The sequence below is a fragment of the Ipomoea nil genome, unplaced genomic scaffold (genome assembly GCF_001879475.1).
Source record: "Ipomoea nil cultivar Tokyo-kokei standard unplaced genomic scaffold, Asagao_1.1 scaffold0805, whole genome shotgun sequence".
NCBI lineage: Eukaryota > Viridiplantae > Streptophyta > Magnoliopsida > Solanales > Convolvulaceae > Ipomoea > Ipomoea nil.
Genome location: NW_017617233.1, coordinates 2,844,414 through 2,867,839, shown reverse-complemented (window position 1 = coordinate 2,867,839; position 23,426 = coordinate 2,844,414). Strand labels below are relative to the sequence as shown.

The window sequence follows — 23,426 nt, the reverse complement described above, 5'->3', positions numbered from 1 at the left end:
TTATACGTTCATAACGGATATTGGATGAATGAGAAATTGATTTTCAAAGTAGACCAATTTGAGTTGGAAAATAAATTAAGGTGGAAAGACTTATAAGTAGCTTTGTTCCACATTGAAAAAAGAAGGGGATTTGCGCCACTATATTATAAGAGCTTTTTAGAGGCATGTTGAATTATATAGTATAAATGCTCTCTATCGCGCGTAGGGGTGCAAATCAAGTCCTGGAATGAGCTCGAAAACCAGAGTAATAGTGGAACATTGAGCCGTAGTACATTTTATCCTAACACTTTCGGAAGGTAGCAAATAAAGTTTTATTTTATCCTAACACATTACACCTTTTAAAGAAAGGGTGTTTTGCTCGACTCGTACTAACCCTAAATCTTTTGTTGCTTGTGATATTTTGTTCAGAAATAATATTTTTGTAGGATTATTTCGTTATAAGTTTATTTATTCACGACCCTAATATAAATTGTAAATATAATTAAGCACAATAATATAAATCAAGATGATATATAAACACAAAGCAATGCAGAGAAAAAGAGGTTTTTGGTCACTCGAGATGAACCAGGGAACTATATTACATCCCTTTAATTTATTAATTAGTAGCATTTTGTCCCCTTTTTAAAACATTAAGGTAATATTTATAGACTAAGTTGGCTTCTAGTATAGTTACAAGAAATCTAATATAATGTAGACACGGTCCAAGAGCAATTTTCTTTAGGGTAACTGTAACAAACTCCATGCTTCTATCACTGGGATCTAGTTAGGTTGGCTAGACATCTCAAGTGAAGATAGGTTAGACAGTCTGACCTTCTTTGTGACGATATATATTGCACGACTCTAAGTATTTTATAACAGCTGTCTCAAACTCGAGCTAGTATCTGTTAGGATCGAAACGGTTCACAACACCAAAATACAGCGGCAATTCGTACCGGAAATAATGAGAATAATTCTAGTGTAAGATTTAAAATAAATCATACACAAAATAAAGGCAATTTGAAGAAGGATTTTCTGTATTGGCAAAATGATATTACAAATAGGAATTACAAATATAACTCTCTATTCTACTCTCTATATTTTGCTATGCTAATGGGAGAATTCCTGATGGAATGGGATGAGATTGGATGAAGAGGAGTTGCCTATTTATAGCAAACCATCTCCTGCAACTTCATCTTGCTCTTTATCCTGCTCTTCCGAAATGAGCATCTTGCTCTTTCTCTTGCTCTTCCGAAATGAGCATCTTGCTCTTCAGAGATGAGCATCGTGCTCTTAAGAGATGAGCACCGTGCTCTTAAGAGATGAACATCTTGCTCTTCAGACCAAGTGTTTGCTCCTGCTCCTAACCTCATCAGAAAAAGGTTCTGCCCATTTCCACATTTGACTTTAGTATTTACAGTATCACTATTGAAGTCTTGAGTCGGTATCCTCAATACAACTGGATGGTATAAAATGATGCAATGAGTGGAAATTAAAGATGCGTTTTATTTCAATTAAAAATTTAAGTTTATAGTAAAATTACATTTTTATTATCACAAGACAGGGTTTATACTCAATGCATATATCTTCTGATAATGACTGTGATCGAGTTTTCCTCGTCACCAAAAAAAAAGGGAAGTGCAATCAAGGCAAATGTTTCAAAACTTTCAATCTCAGTTTGAATTATAGGGAAATCTTGAAATGAATACAACCATAAAGTGTGCAGATTGGATCAATCTGTGAAACAAACATGTATGTAGTGGCTAAAAAACAGTGAAATTATTCTTTGAAAATCCGAAAACTTCTTGTAAAAGCAGACTGCTTAGCTTCTTAAAACTCTGATCTCTGGGAATATGAATATGAATACTCCACAGACATATATTATTATTTCTCATATAAGCATCTTCATTCCTCCGTAGCCTGCAGTCTTGAATAACACTTGCTTTATGTCTTCGGGGCGACGGACAACCGTTGGATGCTCCATGGCCTAACACAAGATTTGAAGACAGAATTGTCATTAACAGTCCGTTTGGTTGAAATGAAGGAATTAGGGAGGAAATGAATTGTAATTTGGTGGAAATATAATAAAATAGGAATAAAGCAGGAATTCAAATTACATTGTTTGGTAGGGAGGGATTGAATTATTGACATGAGAAGGGAAGAAGTGGTATAAAGACTAAAATGTCATTGTGTAATAATAATACTAATAATAATTAAGGATAAAAAGCTAAGACCTTGTGGTCTAATGGTACCTGAGGTGCACTCCCATATGGAAGGGAGTGTGTTTGAGCCTTAGTGGAGTCTATTGAGCATTTGCTATTACTACGAGGTTAGACTCACCTCCTTATATTTTAAGCTAGGTTTATTATGTTTATGTTAGTATATACACATTTATATCGGACAGATAAATCATCCTAGGTTGTCCATGACTCAAACCAAGAAATGCTGATAGAATAATAATAGTTATTAGCTACCTCAATGCAAGAAGCTTGAAAGGAGAAATCAGTAGTGAAACAGCCAGTAACACAGTGTTGAATGTCAAGGCCTATAGCTTCTAGTGTGCTAACTGTTGACAGCATCAGTCCGGGCCTTGTTGCACACCGTATCTCTATTCTTGTATCTTCATGTCTCCTTTCTACATCAAACTGGGAAAACAAAACATTCCATGTTGTTTTTTTGTGTTTTTAGTTTTCAACAAAAAAATCAAACAATAAATATATAGTACGTCTAGCAGGCCAGGATTCGTTAACTTAGTTAGTTTGACAGATCACCCTAAAGTCTTGCTCTAGCTGTAGTCCCATTGAGAATCCCAGACAACCAGTAACGGTGATGGAAACTTGGGACTGACAGGGACGATTCGGGATTTACCTCCTCTACCAATTAATGCATCAAAAAACAATAAATATGTACCTTAGGAGAGCAAGTAGGGTTTGTAAGTTCATGAGGCGGCGGCTTAAATCCGGTTGGGTTTTCACTAACTTCACGGAGTTGGTTGATTTTATGTAAGAGATCTTTGATGTAATCTATGGCGTCTGCAACAATAGATGTTCTATCCATCTGCTCATCACATATATATATGTATAATTATAATTAAGCAACTTAACAACAAATAATAATATAATAATACTCCGATCTGATATATATGATCCTAATTAATTAAGCAGTAAAAAGAAGACAACCTTGCTGATCTTGGGAACGATCGATCTGAGCATGGAAAGGCGGTCGTGAAGGCGCTTCCTTCTTCTCCTTTCCGCCATTAGATTCTTTGAAGGTTGCCCTTCTGCACCTTTCTTCTTCCTCTTCTTCTTCTTCTCTTCCTTAGCACCTTCAAACCCAGTAACAAGAACCTGCCGGGCTTCTCTGCCATGAACTTCTTCCACTGGCGGCGGCGGCGGCGTACGAGGTTTCTTGAAGATATCTGCCAAAGGGCATGCAAAGGTGGAGTCGTCGTCGTCGTCTTCAAGGGAAGAATTTGAGGAGAGTAGAAAATCTGGAGCGGCTAAGGAGGATTCAAAGGTGGAAGAGATCCATCCAATTGGGAACAACTCATTGGTGTTTAATGGAGCTATCAATTCCTCCAACAGACCATGCCGACTCACCTCCATTCTCTCTCTCTCTCTCTCACAAGGAAACAGTATATGCTCTGTACTATAAGATAAAGTGGCAGTGCAGTGGTAAATAAGTAAAATGGTTCGGCTAGCTAGGCTAGCTATGATCCAACTTATATATGGAGCTTTTTTTTTTTTTTCTTCATTTTATTTTGTGACAGAAGTAGGGGATACATGCTACGTGGCTGCAGTGTACGAAGATGTATGGACTATTGAATTGGTATTTCGAAACTACATGCTGCATGCAATAATGCATTTTATGAATGATGATCAAATAGTAATGAGTTAATACTCAAAATGGTCACCTATTATAGTACTTTTTCATAATTTCGTCCTAAACAATTTTGGTGACCTAATGTAGTTTCAGATTTTGTGTTTTTGTACAATTTAATCATCCGTTTGTTATTCCATCAAATTGGTGTTAAATAAAGGGAAAATTCAGTAATCTCAATATTGGAATCTCTTTACTCTCGGCTTTTAGAAGTGTGAAGTCCTTATTTCTTTTACGAATTACTCCAAAACCCGCGAATTAAATTTTATATTTGTAGGTTTGAACATAATTCTGGAAGTAATTTGTGAAAGAAAGAGAGATTTCGCACTTCACAGGTCTAGGAGTAAAGAGATGTCAATATTGAAATTACTGAATTGTCCCATCTATTTAACACCAAATGGACAGAGTAACAAACGGAAGACTAAATTGAGAAAAAACACAAAAGTCTGGGGCTACATTAGGTCACCAAAGTTGTTTAAGATTTTATTCTTTTGTTACTTATCAAGTTGTCTTCAACTTTTAGTTAAATTTACTGCAATTGAAACTTTATTTTTAATTCTTTAAAAATATTTTTTTTTACAGTCTTTTAAGTTATTAAATTGCATTATATCATTTACATGTTGGTTCAACCCTTACTTTTACAGACTATGACCGTAGTGATTTGTGCACTTGCGATGACTATATTAAAATTGTTCATCAATTGCTCATAGTTAACTAGCTCGAACCGAGAAGACTAATAAACCGCTCCCTTAGAGAGTCAAACTTGAAATTTTATAATTACCAAACCAACAACTTGATCTAATTGTGATTGCACTCAGTATTTACAAAATTATAGTCTTGGGTATATAATACTCCATACTATGTTGTCTTTTAATGTAATAATAAATTGAAGGAAAATTGTACTCTTAAACTAGGAATGACAATTTCAATCCGTCCCACAATGTGTATATATATATATATATATATATATATATATATATATATATATATAAAAGTGCTAGTATATAGTTAATTATAGAACTTTCTACAACATTTTACAATTTTTTGTTATAAACTAATACGTTTATTTAAAAAAAAAATTAACAATTCAGTTATTATATTGAATATTTTTATTATTTTATATTTTAATATAATTAGTGAATTTTATTATGTGTAAGTAATTAAAATATTATTTTAATTTTTTAAAAAATAAGATAATAAGTGGTGGGCACACGCACTTGATAGGGCAGAAATGCATTTTGAAGAAATTTACCAATGCGAGTCGGGCGTAAGGTAAGTGGGGAAAATATAAGGTGGGTCGGATAGTGGATGTTGCCCTCCCCATCCCACCCTGACTCATTGTCATCCTTATCTTGTACTAGAGTAATATTTTGGTATAAATTTAGTCATTTAGTAATTTGAGGTGTCCATTCAATTATTTTGAAGTGGTATTTTTATTAGCCTTAATTTGGTGCATCACTCTTCTTCCTACATATCTCCTTATCCAGCCCACATCATTTTCAACTCAATGAGGGTTCAAATTTGCCATGGTGATCTAGTAAAGGGTACCAAATTTATCCAAAATTTGTAGGCCATTAGGTTGAAAGGGAAAAAAAAAATATCGGTATATATTTAAATGACCAATTAATTCTAACCTTGCAAAATAAGGGGTTTCAACATTTTCCATTAGTAGCTTACACATCCGCAAGTAATGAGCTAGTTAGAAATGTCACATTATTTCACCTATTTGCAAAAGAAAAAAAAAAAAAACAAAAAGAATCCGGCCATCCGGGCACCCCTTTTAATTTGGAATAATGAACTTTCCTACTTTTCAAGTAATCACATTCCAAATTGACCTAACGAGGGGCGGAGTCAGAAATTTTTTTTCAGTGGGGAAGAAATATTAAAATAAAAGAGATAGTTTGAAAAAAATATGAAACATTTAAAAAATATAAGCATAAATATTGTTGAATATGAGCGAAAAATAAAACACAACAAAACTTTATAAAAATATTCATAACATAATATAAAACATAATTAATTTGATGAAATAATTAGAATAGAAAACATATTATAAATTACACATCTCATTATTAATATAAAAAAAAAGGTTATATGTGTGTGTAAAAATCTCAATATTAATTAATATTTAAAAAGTCATAAAGAAACTGTATTATAGTGAAAAGCCATAAAAAAAAAAGTAAAAAATTGACACTAGATTCAAACCACTGACCTTATTTAGAATCACACACCTGTTTTGTCATCTAATCTAATTTGTTTCTTGTTACTAATTATCTTTTAATTTTTTTTTTTATATTTATACTAAAACATGTACTATATATACATATATATCTACCAGGGATATATATGGGGTGGGGAGGGGGACAGCTGCCCCCCTTGCCCCACCGTAACTCAGCCCCTGGACCTAACATTCGCAAGCCCACACCAAATTAAATATGATAATAAATTTAATTTCCCACTATTTAAATTGCAAAAAAAAAAAAAAAAGAGTAAAATTTCCAACAATCATATGGTCGGTAAGGATATAACTTAGGGGCCGTCAGGATCTAGGGGGCTCTTGGGGTTAGAAATTCAATCTTTTTGGAGAAAAGAGGCAACTTAGGACCGGAGCTAATTAATTAAAAATATTATTTATTTCAATAATAAATGTAAAGTAATGTTTACTTGTGACGGAGAAAATTACTCCAATTAGGACGTACCTATACATGTGAATGAGGACGATATATTAAAAAGTGAAAATTTTCATATGCAAGTGAAAAGTTGGATAGAAATTCACCTTGTCTTTTTTGCCTAGAACAAGCCCAAGGCTTCATTATTATTATTATTATTATTATTATTATATAGTAATGGTGGTACAATATACAATGAAAGTATGTGAAGATCATCATCATGAACATATCAGAGGAATAGAAGTGTGTGTATATAGAATTGTAATATAGTGTATATATAGCAAAAACTCCGATCCATTGAAGAGTTACATTGTTCCGATCCAGGCAGGAGAAAAAGAAAGTGGTAGGTCGTCGTAATTCGATCTTCACGTGTGAACAATTGCGACGTAACATCGAAAAAAGCAAATTAACAGCTCATATATATATATATATACATATATATCATATGCTTTTGTCGGAGTTGATGATTTGTTGTGTTGTGGTGTTTGTCCTTTGATGTATGATGTATAGTATAGTATGTGAATGGGCACCTCCAAATTAAAGGGAGTGAAGTGATGAGTGCATGTTACTGTGTTGTCCACATACACAGTACGTACGTACGTTTATATGCATGCAACTGCATGAATGTTCCTTTAATTTAGCCTGTTAGGTTTTGTTCTTTCGCTGCCTGCAAAATCCAGTTTTACGTACAGGTTGGGTTTATTTTTAATTTTATTTGAATTGAATTGAAGTAGAATAATGAAACAGGCCGGACTCATCTCATCTGCAACAGTTACACAGTATACGTACTCCGACAAAACAACGTAACATTAATGCATGCTGTCATGTTCGATCAAGAGTTCAAATAATTCATCAGATTTACTGTTGTGTCCCGTGTTGAATCCATCCCAGAATCTCATCCAATCCAATAATTCATAAAAGTTAAAAGTTCCCTACCCAAGTTCGTCAGCCAGTTGACATGATAACTACAACGTTCCAAGTTTGATTTCTAAAGAGAGTGAAGTATTGGCTTTATTTAATTTTGTTTGAGAGGCAGTTTTGGGTAATCTAAACGTACTAATTTAGCTTTTGGGTTCACATCTTTTGCCAGCCAAAAACACAAGATGAGATTTACTCTACACTAATGGTTGCGAGGATTGATTTTGAAGTTGATATAATTATATGTAAAATCTGTTGTGTAGATCAGATGAACATGGATGCATGGATGCATCAAAGAGAGATAAGACTGACTGTTACTTTCATGCATTCTGATCTGTGCTCCAGGCCAACCAATAAACAAACTATGTTTCATGAAAACAAGGTCATCCTATAAATAGTGAAGACTAACCTCAACCGTTCATGAAGGTTCATCAATGGTTGAAAGTTTTAGTAAAAAGTGATATGATCAATTTTATAATTATTACAAACTTTTAAATTTATAATATTTATAAAATTGACCCAACCTATTTTTTCCTTATTTTTCATCAATCCTCAACCGTTGATAGATCTATCCAAATAGATACAAAAAGTGAGGACTGATCTAATCCATTCATCTAGGTAGATCAACAGTTGAGGATTGTTAAAAAGTAAGAAAAAATGATGAAGTTCATTTTAAAAATTAAGTATACAATAATTATAAAATTGACCTCATATACTTTTACTAAAATGCTCCATCATTGGTGAACTCTAATGGACAGCTAAGATCAATCCCCACTTTTTACATGAGGTGATTGTTCTCATCATTTGAACCAATCTATTAGATCAGATAGAAAAGATCAGAGTTATGTGTTTCTTTGGCCAATTAAGGTACAAAATCTTCTTCATGACGAACTACATTCTCCTTGATAATGACGACATGACAAATAATGTGGTGAATTATAAAACGTGTCAATTTATTTTTCACAATATGTAAATTGATCGGTCCGATCTATATATAGCAAATCATGAGTTTAATAAAGTGAGTGGAAATTAAATGATTTGGGAACGTGGCTATTACTCCATCCACAGAAATGATGGACAAATTATGTCACGGATTAACATTTATTACCGTGCGTTTTATGAATCCTGATCCAAATTATATACATTCAGTATTTCAGTTAATAATTCTTTATTTTTTTTGAAGTTACCGTTAACAAATTATTAGATGTTATAATATGTTAACTTACATGTACATAATATCTATACTATAAGTAAATAAATTAAGGGTGTGTTTGGTTCATGAATTTACACTACAGGAATAAAAATAATATAACCCTTTCAAATTATGTTATAAAGTCATAAAGTTCATTATTCTGAGACAAACTCTATATGTAACTATATATATATATATATATATATATATATATATATATATATATATATATAGCTTGTGCTTTGTTGCCTGTACGTAACGTCGAGTCATCCATGCAGTTACAACTCATGTCTGATGATAATGTACGACTAGCTGCAGCTTCACAGTTCACATGAAAGAAAGAAAAAAGTTCAACTTCAATAAATAAATAAATTTCATAACTCATCAATTTCTCCATTTCTTCTCTAGACTATATTCTGAACTCCATAAATCAATTCTCAGATATATAAGAAGGTAAATCGAGCTAGTATCAAATTGTACACTTTTACGCATAAAGAATCCATCCTAAACCTCCAATATTCGTGACAAATATCAAACCACCACTCTACCATAAGAAGTAAGTGTCTTAAGTGACCAATATAATATCCTTGAAGCATTATATTATATTCAACTTCAATTTCGAGAATTTTTCATTGTCACGTAAAAATTTAATTACTTAGAAGTTGTTACACTAAAATAGTATGAATCAAATTAAACCTCTACTTTATGATTGCCAAGATTATTAATTGTAGAGCACTGAACTAAGTTGGAGTGGAATATAATTCACATGCATGAAACAAAATTGAATATGATGTCGCTTTAATTTTATGGTATTCGATGAATTCGTAAATATATATGATGCTTTTGCTGACCACTAGTAATAGGAAAGACAAGGCATCTGGCAGGAGCACTGGGTGTGGGTGTACGTTTCTCTTTGTATTTAATTTGTGTAATCATTGTGATGTCATCTGGTGGGCCAAAACTGAAAGGGAAAAGTTGTGAAGAGAATCTGATTGATAACATTATTGAATTTGCATGTGAAGATCAGACATGATGAACGAACACCATCGAGCTACTTAGCTTCATTCACTGCCCTCAGCTTCTGCAAACAAAAACTAAAATCACAGTGCATGCAAGCATATATACAGCATATATAGCCTCCCGGGGACCTGGCTTTGACTTGAAATTTTAATTTTGGATCAAACTTAACGTATATGGGTTTGGTTTTGGTTATTTATGTTGTGTTGATGTATTCTATAATAATAGTATGCATGTTAATAATTAGAAGTTGAACATGTAATATGATAAGCACTTAAATAGAGGAATATATAATTAATGTGTTAGGAATAGATTTTGATGATGGGTAATGTAATTAATTAGGTCATCAGTAATTATAAGTTAAAGACCTTGATATATAAGTGTTCATTTGTGTTACATTTTTATGCATATTTTGCTCAAGTTTGGATATGAATTGCTTTAATATTGCTCAAATAGACCAACTATTTGATTAATTGTTTATAGGAAGGAACAAGTTTGGGAATACATCAAGGTTTGGAAGTAAAAATGGCTAAATCAAGGGCAATTTGGACTCAAATTGAACAAAATAGGATGGAAGAAGCCATGTGAGGGGTCTGTCACTAAGGTTTTCACGCTCGTGAGGCGTGACGTGAGACACAATTTCAGAAATTGAACTCTGGTAATATTACCAAGGTTATTACACACATAGGGGGTTTCATGTGAGAGCAACTTCAGAACGTGGTCTTTGCTATCACGTTTGATGTTGCACTTGTGAAAGCTCTCGTAGGAAGAAACTTCATAGAGGGGTGTCAAAGACATCATGAGGCCTATCACGCTCGTGAAATGCCTAATTTGAGTGTATAAATAAGGTTAATTATTCATTTGGAGTAGTGGAGAGTTAGACATTAGTTTCAATTTTCAGCTCTGGGAACCCTAGCTACGAAATTTACAATGTCAACTTCCATTTTGATTTCAATTTTCATTACAATGTCTAGTTAGATTTACAGCACGTTTGGTTCACGGAATGAATTTTGAGGTAATAGGAATGCTATTCCATAAGGAATATAATAGGCAAGGAATAGAATAGGAATTGTATTCTATTGTTTGGTTCACGGAAGGAATAGACTTTAGGAATTATATTACAGTGTTTGGTTGATTTAAGGAATAGAAATGAAATATGTTTTAAAAGACATAAATACCCTTATAAAAATATGTGATGGTGGCGATGGTGGTGGTGGTGGTGGCGATGGTGGTGGTGGCGGTGGTGGTGGTGGTGCTGGGGTGGTAGTGGTGGCGGTGGCGGTGGCAGTGGTGGTGGCGACGGTTGTGGTGGTGACGGTGACGGTTGATGGTGACGGTTGTGGCAGTGGTGGTGGGGGCGGCGACGGTTGTGGCGGTGGTGGTGGTGGTGGTGGCGGCGGTGGTGCTGTTGGGTGGTGGTTCTGGTGGTGGTGGTGGCGACGGCGATGGTGGTGGGGGTGGTGGTGGTGGGGGTGGGGTGGTGGTGGTGGTGGTGGCGGTGGCAGTGGTGGGGGCGGCGGTGGTGCTGGGGCAGCGACGGTTGTGGCGATGGTGGTGGTGGTGGCGGCGACGACGATGGTGGTGGTGGTGGCGGCGGCGGCGGCGGCGGTGATGGTGGTGGTGGCGACGACAGTGGTGAAATAGGATAAATTTATATATAGGATAAAAAAATTAGGTTAAAGAAAGGGGTAAAAAAGAAAATAGATTCTAAAATCTATTCCTGAGCGTTCAGTAATAGGCTAATACCAGGGGGGCCCCTAGTAATAGCTATTACCTTATTTGAGGTAATAGGCTATTACCAGGAATAATATTCCTGGTAATAGCAATGCAATAGTTATGCTGTGCAACCGAATGCACCATGCGCATGGTGCATACGATGCAAAACGACGTCGTTTTGACTAAAAACGCGCGTCCCGCTTAAAAAAAAATTCAGGTTCGATTCTCGGCAATAGCATTATTGTGGATATATAGTTATGAATTTCTGGATATATAGTTATGAATTTATGGATATTTAGTTTATTCATTGTGGATATTTAGTTCATTCATTGTAGATATTTACTTCATTCATTCACTGTGGATATATAGTTATGAATTTATGGATATATAGTTATGAATTTATGGATATTTAGTTCATTCATTGTGGATATTTAGTTCAATCATTGTGAATATTTAGTTCATTCATTGGGGATATTTAGTTCATTCATTGGGAATATTTAGTTCATTCATTGTGGATTTTTACTTCATTCATTCACATAGTTATGAATTTGTGGATATATAGTTATGAATTTACGGATATATAGTTATGAATTTATGGATATATAAAAATGCTATTGCCGGGAATCGAACCTGATTTCTTTTTTAAGTGGGACGCGCGTTTTTTAACCAAAACGACGTCGTTTTGCGTCGTATGCACCATGCGCATGGTGCATTCGGTTGCACATCATAATTTGCGATAGAAATGGTTACCAAACAAAGGAATAGGCCTATTACTGGGAATGCTATGCCATTCCCGACCTATTCCGCGAACCAAACGGGCCATTAATTTCTATTTCAGAAGCAATAACTGTTGAAAAGATTGAGGATTTATTTCTTTTTTTTTTTTTCCCGCTGCAATTCTACTTCCAATTAGTTGAGTCCATTCTAATTTAATTTTTTTAATTCATTGCAATTTGCTACTTGTTTGCTCTTCTGTTTGTTTGTTTTTTGTTTTTTTTTTTGCTACTTTGATTCAATGCTTTTTGTTGTTATGGAATTCTCTTTTGTCTTTGAATCTGTGCTTGTTTCCATAATAATCATGTGTGAGTAGTCTCTAAGGAAGGAGATGGCGGAATGAGAATTAGCTCTATGTGAATGTAATTTTGAATTGGTTGAATAAGGGTGACTTAACTTGATGATGTTAATTAACATGATTGAATTTCGATTGATATATGATTACCTAATCTAGGCCGATGTGTTAATTAACCATATTCTACTACACCATTGAGAAAATGGGAGTATATATGGGATGTCAAGAACACAAGATATTTGATGAAATGTCTCTTAGGCACTCATCATGAGTCATGAAACTGTCTATGTATGTCCTAAATGAGTAGAATGACCTTGAGAAATGCGTTCCTCCCGTTTGATGACATCCCCGTTGTCAAATCACTTAACTGTCATTCTTATTCTCGGTTTGATCACGTTACTTGAGCCTAGTCAAAACTCCTATCCTCTTTCGCCCTTTCTATTGTTTGTTTGTTTGTTTTGTTTTTTTTTTTTGTTTTTTTTGTTTTTGTTTTTGTTTTTGTTTTTTTTTTTGTTTTTTTTTTTTTGTTTTTGGAAACGAAGGATTAATTCATTGAATCATAAGCGAGAATGTTTACAAGAAAAGTGGGACGAGAGTCCAACCACTCCCCGTAACCAGACACAGAAAGGGCCTCCCTAGCAATAGAATGGGCACGGCACAATTTGCAGATCGCTTTACAAAACGGAATTCAACATACCGATCACAGATGCTAATTCTTTTACATCATCAATTAAAAAACCAAAAGCAGAATTAAATGACGCAGTACGAATGTCATTAAAAACAACTTGTAAATCCATTTCAACATCCACACCTCCATACCTGTGTCCTTTAACCCGCTAAGGGCCTCTCGAAGACTTGAGCCTCGGCCTCTTTGACCAAATAATTTCCAGGCATAAGCATGTTCTTGGCTGCGAGAAAATTTCCTTCATCATCCCTTAAGTACCCAACCAAACCCCATCACATTATTTCCTTGGCTTATAGCAGCATCGGTGTTCATTTTGATCCTCCCTAGTTGAGGCTTGATCCATCGTGTTACATTGTCACTGGCAGTAGTATAAGTAACCGCATAATCGAGATACCCACGGCACGCACCGGAACTGAAATATATATAGAGAGAGAGACCCTCGGTGGAAATTGCTAAGTATTTTTAAAATATACTGAAAATAGTCCATAAACTGAATAATTAGCTATGATTCTATGAACAGAAAACATACTTTAATTTGAAAATGAAAAAAAGTTTACATATTATGAACGAATTTGGGTTAATGATGAATGTAAATATCCACGACAATGATTCTAGTACTTATTATTTCTTTTCACTTTTTGATGAAGAAAATGGTTGGAGGTTTGACTAACAAGCTTTTTCACAAAATTAAGAAATAGGAATCAATCAGTTCTTCTTTCTCAATCCTAATCTTTTGTATATATACTCTTTTTTGTCCCATTTAAATGTCATCTTTACCATGCATTTAGTGGTCAAATTAATAATTCAGTGCCGGAAATTATGGAATTTCCGACCACCGGAAAGTGATCTTAAATCAAGTCACAAGTCTTGTTCCGATCATTTTTGGTATCCGGAAAAACCTTTATTGCTATTTTTGACCACTTTTTGCTTTCGACTTGATTTAAGATCACTTTCAGATGGTCGGAAATTCCATAATTTCCAGCCCTAATTACTCTGTATATTATTTCTTGGCATACTTTTAAAATAATTTAAAGAGTTATTTTGAAATTTCACTTTTGTGTTTAGTAAATCTTTTAATATAATTTTAAAATATATAAATTTCCAAAAAAAAAAAAAAAACATATTCGATCCATCACTAGCTTGTACGCATTATTGATGTGTCTATTTCTAGGGCAAATTTTACCATGGATCAGGGTCTACTTTGCATTGCAAATCCTGGTTTAAAAATAACCTTAGAATTTTGTATTTGCAATTGGCACATCTCTACTTGCAGTTAACTGTTTTCGTATTGTTAAACAAATTGAAGGCACATCACATAGTAATTACAAACGCATAACATGATAACTACAGACACATAAACTGTTAATTGCAAGTATAGTAAATGTTAACTGCATGTAGACACATAACATGTTAACCAACATCTTATGTGTCTACAATTAACTTATTCTGTACCTATAATTAACAATTTATGTGTCTGTAGTTATCATGTTATGTGTCTTTAATTACCATGTTATATGCCTTCAATTTATTTACAGGTACATTAATTGCTAACAGCAAGTACATGATGCAGACACATAATTTTGAATTATGGTTCACAATGTAATATGAACCCTAGTCCATACTATAACATATTTTTAGTCCCTCAATAATTCGTGAAGTGACAATTTTGATTTCTTTTTGTTGTTGTTGTTGTTAATATTTCATTAAATTTAGATAGAAAATTAACCACAAAAAAAAAAAAAAAAAAAAAACTTAAATGTCAAAGGTAAAATGAAATTTTGATTTCCTATTCTTCTCCTTAATTATTTAAGTGCCATTTATGTTATTTTCTCTAAATTTTATTTACTAATACTAAAATAAATAAATAAATTTAACTGTAATCAAACTATATAAATAAGTAAAACGGGATAGAAAGAGTATTTAATTATTCGATAGAATATCAATTAAATTGTCTCAAACACACATGTAACTATTTACCTAATTTAAGATTTCAGTTGTTGAACAAGTACAAATTACTGAGCTCATGTTTCTTTGGTGGTTGATTGATTTCATATTGCAAACAACTCCACCATCACATACCACGATATATACCATATTTTATGGCCCACCCTGCTAACTACTCCACTATATATACCATCTTATCTTAAATATTATAAAAGAAAAAAAAGAAAAAAAAAAAAGAAGTTAACGTCTGACATATGGTGAAAGGGTAAATCGTAGTAACTTAGCGACCTCTTAGGTGGAAGGACCACTGTCAAATGTTCACAAGAAGGCACTCTACAATATTGAGTTTAACTCTACAGGGCAACTGTCAGGTCTCAATCCTATGTCATTAATCATAATTTACTACCCAAATACTAACTGAGTTACCCATGTGATGTGAAAAACTTGAGAAATAAAAATAAAATAAAATTTAAAAATAGATAGTGATAAACATGTTTTTTAAATTGGAAAATATAAAACATAAAATGAAAGTAAACACAGCAAGGAATTAAAAAACAAAAAAAAAAAAAAAAAAAAAAAAAAAAAAACGGTGTTTACCCCATTATATTGAAATGGTGGCAGTAGGTGCTAGGCACTAGTCAGGTAGTAGAGTAGCGCCTTATATATATATATATATATATATATATATATATATATATATATATATATATATATATATATATATATATATATTAAAAAAGATTAGTAAGACGACTCAGCCGAGTTTGCCGCCAATGCTAGTTGGTCGAGTTGGGCACCTAGACGGCTGGCTGTCTAGAACAGTAGGGATAATTTGCCTCGGTTTAGGGGTGTCTAGTGCCTAGACGGCCGCTAGGCCAATTTTTACAACCGTGATTGAAAGGGTAGGCAGCTTTAGTCTTTACACATAAAGGTGTAGGATGCGCTTAGCTTAGAGATTGAAATGCAACGTAACAGCTAAGAAAAGCAAATATGAACTACTCATCTCGACGTACCGATCGAATAATAACAACAGCAAAAAGATGCTGTGTTTGGATATATATATATATATATATATATATATATATATATATATATATATATATATATATATATATATATATATATATATATATATAGTTAAAACTTAAAAGCGAGTCAAAAAGAAATCGAAAAGAAAAAAACGACATGTATTTTCAGCGTTTGTATTAGTGTGTATATATATTATATTCATGTATTGATGTGAAAGCATATTCTAATTTCCTCCATCTTGAATTCTGTAAAGATGTGCTGCATTGTTAAGTGGTGATATACTTCTTTTATTATATAATTTGTAACAATTTTTTTTAAAGCATAATATATACTTCTTTTGATTTACGGAAAAGTCTACCGTTGAATATGTGTTTTACGTGAGACATGCCTTATGACTCTAGTTAAGTTGCTCATAGCTGACCGGACTCAAATCGAGAAGATCAATATATAGACATCTCATTGATTTTATTTATTTATTTATTTGCGTATAAATTGCAAGCAGGAGTTGGAGTCTTACAAGAGGAGATCTTGCAATTGTATTAGTAGTCCGCTTGAGAAAATGTCTTACTTAGTACTCAACTGTTGTGGCATTAATTGTTACATTTAATTATGCCATTGTAATTTTACATCATTACATCGTTGACTTTTATTTACTTTTTTTTTTTTTTTTTTTGTTCAGACGGAGGGGGTTACCCAGAAGCTATCTACACATGATATCCCCTCGGGTAGAGGGCGCCGATACCCTCTCCCTAAATTTTACTATTTATAAAGATATATAGCTAATATGTAATTTCATCATTCCATTAAAATAGGGAAAGAACTTACATGTTGGCTGATTGAATGACAAAAATTTAAAAGAATAACTAATTGTGGCAACAAATAAAAATCAATGATGTAATTAATCAAAATTAAAAGAGTATGAGTAAAAATGTGATAATTACAAGATATTTTTGATAAATAAACATAAAATTTTCTCTTGAATTTGTATTTAAAAATTTCTATGGTATTTTTTTTTTATAATAGTATTTTTACATTGTTTTTTACTTTAATTCAATTTAAAATTTTTGTATTAAATAAGTGTACTATATTTACTAAAAAATTAATTTTAAAAATTTTAATTATCAAATATTTGATTTTAATTCTAAGTTTGATTCTAGATACGAACCAAACATGATATGCATAAACACGCCATTTTAAAAATACTGCTTTTCAGAAAACGCGTGAAAACAGGACATGAGAATATTTAAGCCACACATATTCCGCTTATTACAAGTCCACAATTGTGTTCAAACAGAATTCTCCGTCAATGTAATGACATAACAGGAATACAAAAGCAACCCTAGCTCCTAAGTTGGTATCACCTTTAATTTTGAAAAAAATAAAAGATTATTGTTAGGTGCATAGTCTACTTTTATTGGGATTCAAACTTATAATCCAACTCTGCAGATATCACTTATTAAGATGGAGCTAGAGTTGATAGTGAAGACACAACTTTATTTTCTTATATCATTACATTTTCAAGAGTCACCTAGTAATGCTGCACTTAGCCCTAAACCGACCTCCGATGACCGATCTGTCCAACAATCTCCTAACCATCTGGTGCTAGATTTGACCCTTCACCATCCTCGACTCAACGATCTCCTGTCAACCTGGTGCTGGACTTGCCTCTTCATCGCCCTCCGCCCTACACTTATCATTCTTCACTCTTCATCCCCCAAAAATAAAAGAATAAAAAGAGAACCCGTCTTCATATGAACAAATCTGTGGTTAATTTTGCGGTATATATATATTACAACAGCAGCCATATTTGAGAAGGAAGAATAAGAAGCTAATAAGCAAAAGATGAGTGAGCCGCCCAAGTACGCTTATCCCTACCCTGCTCAAGGTAAATCTGCTATCTATCTCCATCTCCCACCCTAAACAAACCAAAAAAAAACCCTTTCACCGTCATCTATCTCACACAAACTTCTGGAACTCAGATCTTGATTGCTAGCTACTTATTAGCAGATGAGATGGTTTAATTTTCCCATTTATATTACAGGTTACTATCAAGGCCCTCCGGTGATGCCGCCGCCGCAGTACTACGCCGCTCCGCCACCCCCCAGGAGAGAAACTGGTTTTCTCGAAGGATGGTAAGCTTTTCCTTGCTCAAACCCGCGTTTCGTCTTAATTAAAATTTTTAATTAAATCAATAACAAGATTATGCTTCTTCTTTTTTTAAATGTATGTGTTTCGTTTTAATAAGAGTTTAAGTTAATAATTATGTGGGTGATGCAGTTTGGCAGCTCTGTGTTGCTGCTGGCTGTTAGATGAGTGCTGCTGCGACCCCTCCATCGTCTTCATCAGCTGATTATATATATATGCATGGAGATTGTTATTACAATTAGTGGGTTATATATGTTGTAGTAAGTTATTATCTGATCTGTTTAAATAAATCTGCAGTGATTTGATGATGTTTTTAGTTGTTAATCAAGAGAGCTTAATTAGTTTGATCTTGAATGTGAAATGTGATACCTTAGGCTCAGGCTTTCATGTCCAAATTACACTGTCACTAAAATTGACGCATTTCTGGCCATATGTTAGTGCTTTTTTGTGTTACTGTGAATCATGGTGGATGTACTAGTATAGACTGTGAAGTATGTATCATTTTAATTACACTTGACAATATTGCTATGTTTTTTAATTTTATTTTTTCATCCATACTAGTTTCATTATAATAATACTAAAATATCATTTTAATTTTATTATAATTTCATTTGATAATATACCTTATTACTTGAACTCTATTTTTTTATTTCATTTTTCATACGTATTAGTCTGAGTATGATACGGATTTAAAGATATCTCTTATAATTAAGGTCTCTTCAGGACACCTTATGGCACCCTACATTATTGCATACAATATGAAAATTTTAATTTTTAAACCTTTTTTGGCTTGAAGTACAATTATTTTAAAGATAAAGTTTATGATCAATATTCGATGAAATCTTTCGGCTTCAAAGTCAAACATGATGACCCCACCGTCCCCATCGTTTTTGAACTTCGGATCAGCTGCCCAACTGGTCTATTTATAATTGTCAAGAAATTCTACAGCTTGCATTTATAGATGGGTGTCGCACTCTTTGAGACCGTATCATAAATTCTTATACGTAAAATGAGTCAAGTCAGATAAGATTAATTTTTAAGTAAAGAAATAGCACGCCGTTACAATTAACAGAGCGTGCATTTTTTTATGTATTAATTACCCATTAAAATTATAGTGTATCTAAACTGACACTGCCTCACGTATTATTTTTATATTATCAAGTGAACTGCAATTGAAATGAAATGAAACTGTAGTTGTGTTGAAACGAAACTGCATTATATTGTATACAAAATGAAACTGAATAACAATTTCACAAATTTGAGTGTATATTACGCAGCGAAACTGTAATTATATCAAAATGATACTGACTCTGTTTGGCAGAGCTTATTTAGGAGCTTATAGCTTATTTTAAGCTACTAATAAGCTATAAGCTCTGTTTGGTAATGTTCCCAAAATAAGCTCCTAGCTTAAAATAAGAGCTTATTTTGGAACGCTACCTTAGGTAGCGTTTCAAAATAAGCTCATAGTTTCCTAACTTTTTCCCATCTTTATCCTTATTATTTTAAAGAAATAACATAATTTACCATTCTCAATTAAAACCCTTTTCTCTTCTCCTTTATCCGCAACTTTCACCGCAATTAATCATAACAGCTAGATTAACATCTCTTCAGTTTTCAGCTCCGAGCTTATAGCTTTTCAGCTTTCAACTCCTTTTCAGCTTTCAGCTCCTAGCTTATAGCTTTTCAGCTAGGTTTGCCAAACAGAGCCACTGTAGTTGTGTTGAAATGAAACTGCAGTGTATATAAAATGAAACTGAATAACATTTCACATATTTGAGTGTATAAATATCGAATGAAACAGTAGTTATATCGAAATGAAATTGTAGTTGTGTTGAACTGACACTGCAGTGTATACAAAATGAAATTGAATAACAGAGTTACTTTTTGCGGAACGACGCAAAAAGGGTGCTATTTCTTTCATTAAGCAAAACGACATCGTTTTGTAACTTGGTGCATAATCGATTATGCACCGCGGTGCACAATATAATTTGCCCAGAATCATGGTACCAAAAAGGCAATCATTATGCTCTGCATCCGTATGCACCATGCCAAATGCAAAAACGACGTCGTTTTGAGGTCTAACTTTAAAAAAAAAAATCAGAATTGCATAACTACACATACATAATTTCATAACTATACATACAGAATTACATAACTACACATCCATAATTTCATAACTATAAATCCAGAATTGTATAACTATACATCCAAACTTCATAACTATATATACATTCAGAATTGCATAACTATACATCCATAACTTCATAACTATAAAATCCAAAATTGCATAACTACACCATGCATAATTAAACATCCATAATTTCATAACTATAAATCCAGAATTGCATACCTACACATCCAGAATTGCATACCTCAAAATTCATAATGAATGAACTAAAAAATGAACAACATAATGTTGTTGTTGGGAATAAAAAATTATTATTATTTTTTTAAATAAGACGCACGTTTTGATGTAAAACAACGCCGTTTTTGCATCCGTATGCACCATAATTTGCCCAAAAAGGATATAGAGGTAATCCATAATAATTATTGGGCCAGCCCATTATTAAATGGATTAGGCCGTGAAGAAATAAAGAGTATTAGAGCAGATTAGAGATAATTCTTCGTAGATTAACCAGAGAATAGGAGTACAAGAGATATCTAAAATAACTATCTCTAACAACCCTGACTAATAGACTAGACTCACTACACACCACATATTACATAACTATATTACATGGATGTAACATAACAATAATAAGAATAATAATAATACTAACACACCCCCTCAAGCACAAGGTGTGGAAGACACAACATTGAGCTTGTCACGCAGAGCGCAGAACCTTGATGTAGACAGCGGTTTGGTGAAGATGTCAGCTAGCTGATCAGTGGTCGAGACATAGTTGACTACAAACTCTCCTGAAGCGACTTTATCGCGTACAAAATGATAATCAATTTCCACGTGCTTCGTCCTAGCGTGAAACACGGGATTAGCACACAGATATGTAGCTCCTAGGTTATCACACCACAACGTAGTAGGACCCCCTGGGTGTAATCCAAGCTCCCGTAATAAAGAGACTACCCATGTCACCTCGGCCGACACATCAGCGAGAGCCTTATACTCTGCTTCTTTGGAAGATCGGGCTACCGTACGCTGCTTCTTCGACTGCCAAGAGATAAGATTAGATCCCAGATAAACAGCAAACCCACTAGTACTCTTCCGGTCTATCGGACAGCCAGCCCAGTCAGAATCTGAGAAAGCGTGGATAGCTGAGGAGGGTGACGGAGTGAGGCGCAACCCGTAGTCAAGTGTCCCCTTAATGTAGCGTAGTACCCGCTTAACAAGACCCCAATGTTCGACCGTGGGTGAATGCATATGCTGGCAGAGACGATTGACAGCGAAAGCAAGATCAGGCCGCGTGATCGTCAAGTACTGTAATGCGCCCACAATACGGCGATATTGCGTGGGATTATCAAACAACTCATCAGACGGGGTGACCAACTTCGTCACGGCTGCAGGTGTGGTAAGTGGTTTGGAATCAATCATGCCGGACCGCCCTAGGATATCTGACATATAAGGCCGCTGTGAGAGTATGACACTATTCCCTGTTGTGACCATTTCAATGCCCAAGAAGAAGCCTGGTGCGCCAAGATCTCGAATCTTAAACACTGTAGCGAGCTGGTGTAACAAAGTACTGACCAGTTTAGAGTCATTGCCCATCATGATTATGTCGTCGACATAAACCAATAGAAATACCTGTGAAGCCCCTGATGTATAATAAAAGAGGGATACGTCAGTTTTGGACGAAAGGAACCCGACAGATAGTAAGAAGTCATGTAACCGTTTAAACCACGCCCTCGGGGCTTGTTTCAAGCCATATAGGGACCGTTGTAGATGACACACGTGTCCCGGTGCAGTTGGGTCCTCATACCCTGGAGGCTGTTTCATGTACACGGTTTCTTCTAGATGCCCATTCAGAAATGCATTATGAACATCTAGCTGACGCAGAGTCCATTGACGTGACATAGCTAATGAGAACAACATGCGAACAGTCGTTGGTTTGACCACAGGACTGTACGTGTCAAAGAAGTCCTCTCCTGCTACCTGGTTGAACCCTTTTGCTACCAAACGCGCCTTGTAGCGCTCAATAGACCCGGTGGCCGTGCGTTTGGTCCGAAACACCCATTTGCAGCCAATGATGTTCATATGGGGTTGCGGTGGTACCAAACGCCAGGTGTTATTATGTAAAAGAGCATTAAACTCTTGGTCCATAGCTTCGCGCCAATGAGCATGACCCACTGCCTGGGAATAGCTTCACGGTGGAGATAGGAAGAATTTGGTTGTTTCCGATAACCTGTCGTCTGATACCAGATTAGAGATAATTCTTCGTAGATTAACCAGAGAATAGGAGTACAAGAGATATCTAAAATAACTATCTCTAACAGCCCTGACTAATAGACTAGACTCACTACACACCACATATTACATAACTATATTACATGGATGTAACATAACAATAATAAGAATAATAATAATACTAACAGAGCAAATTTAGAAATTAGAACAGCCTATTATTAATATTAGTTAAAAGGGCAAATTTTTATGTCGACGATGATTTATACAACTGTGTAGATTATGAATAAAATTTACATTTTTAATATATTAGAAGTAGATTATTTATGTATTGAATGTACATTATTTAATAGTATACAAAATAATAATGTACATTTAATACATAAATAATCTACTTAAAGCCTCTCATAGACCAATAGCTTATGCTTCGTTGATAGTGTAAATACCTTCAAGATGCATATTCTTAGCTGCCATAAACACTCCTTCATGATCCTGTAGGACCCAACCCAAGCCCACAGAATTTGTTTATGCATCGAGCGACGCGTCTGTGCTCAATTTCAGTCTCCCGCTTTCTCGTCGCATCCAACGTTCATTTCCCCCATGATGCAGGTTGTGGGGAGTGGTTTGATACCCTTCATTCTTTCTTCGTAAGCTGTCTTATTCATGATTTAATGCATTAAGTTTTGATCTTCAAAAAAAAATGTATTTTCAAATAATGTACATTCAGTATATAAAATAATATACTTTTAATAAATTAATATGAGTTAATTTCACCCGTGGTCCTTTGTCATTGATGACAATTTCAAATTTAGTTCAAACCATCGTTTTTGTCA

General features: G+C 34.1%; 1 protein-coding gene and 1 long non-coding RNA gene across 2 annotated transcripts; one reads left to right on the top strand and one right to left on the bottom strand.

Moving 5' to 3' along the window:
• Positions 1-1,632: 1,632 nt before the first annotated feature.
• Positions 1,633-3,658, bottom strand: LOC109177781 (transcription factor bHLH93-like). The gene is made up of 4 exons (XM_019327237.1): positions 3,156-3,658; positions 2,887-3,033; positions 2,451-2,621; positions 1,633-1,963 (listed from the first exon to the last, which is right to left on the bottom strand). The coding sequence occupies exons 1-4, from the start codon at positions 3,579-3,581 to the stop codon at positions 1,868-1,870; spliced, it is 840 nt and encodes a 279-aa protein (XP_019182782.1). The 5' UTR covers positions 3,582-3,658; the 3' UTR covers positions 1,633-1,867.
• A 14,015-nt stretch (positions 3,659-17,673) lies between these two features.
• On the top strand, positions 17,674-18,634 carry LOC109177783. The gene is made up of 3 exons (XR_002053635.1): positions 17,674-17,979; positions 18,136-18,226; positions 18,372-18,634. It is a non-coding gene; the product is annotated as an uncharacterized LOC109177783 (long non-coding RNA).
• Positions 18,635-23,426: the final 4,792 nt, after the last annotated feature.

What these genes read in the sequence shown, in the direction of transcription:
- LOC109177781 (XM_019327237.1), bottom strand. Translation starts at nt 3,581, where the DNA reads ATGGAGGTGAGTCGGCATGGTCTGTTGGAGGAATTGATAGCTCCATTA. An exon ending in TCGTTCCCAAGATCAGCAAG is followed by an intron (nt 3,034 to 3,155) that starts GTTGTCTTCTTT and finishes TGTGATGAGCAG; the next exon opens with ATGGATAGAACATCTATTGT. An exon ending in TTCAAGCTTCTTGCATTGAG is followed by an intron (nt 1,964 to 2,450) that starts GTAGCTAATAAC and finishes ATCTTGTGTTAG; the next exon opens with GCCATGGAGCATCCAACGGT.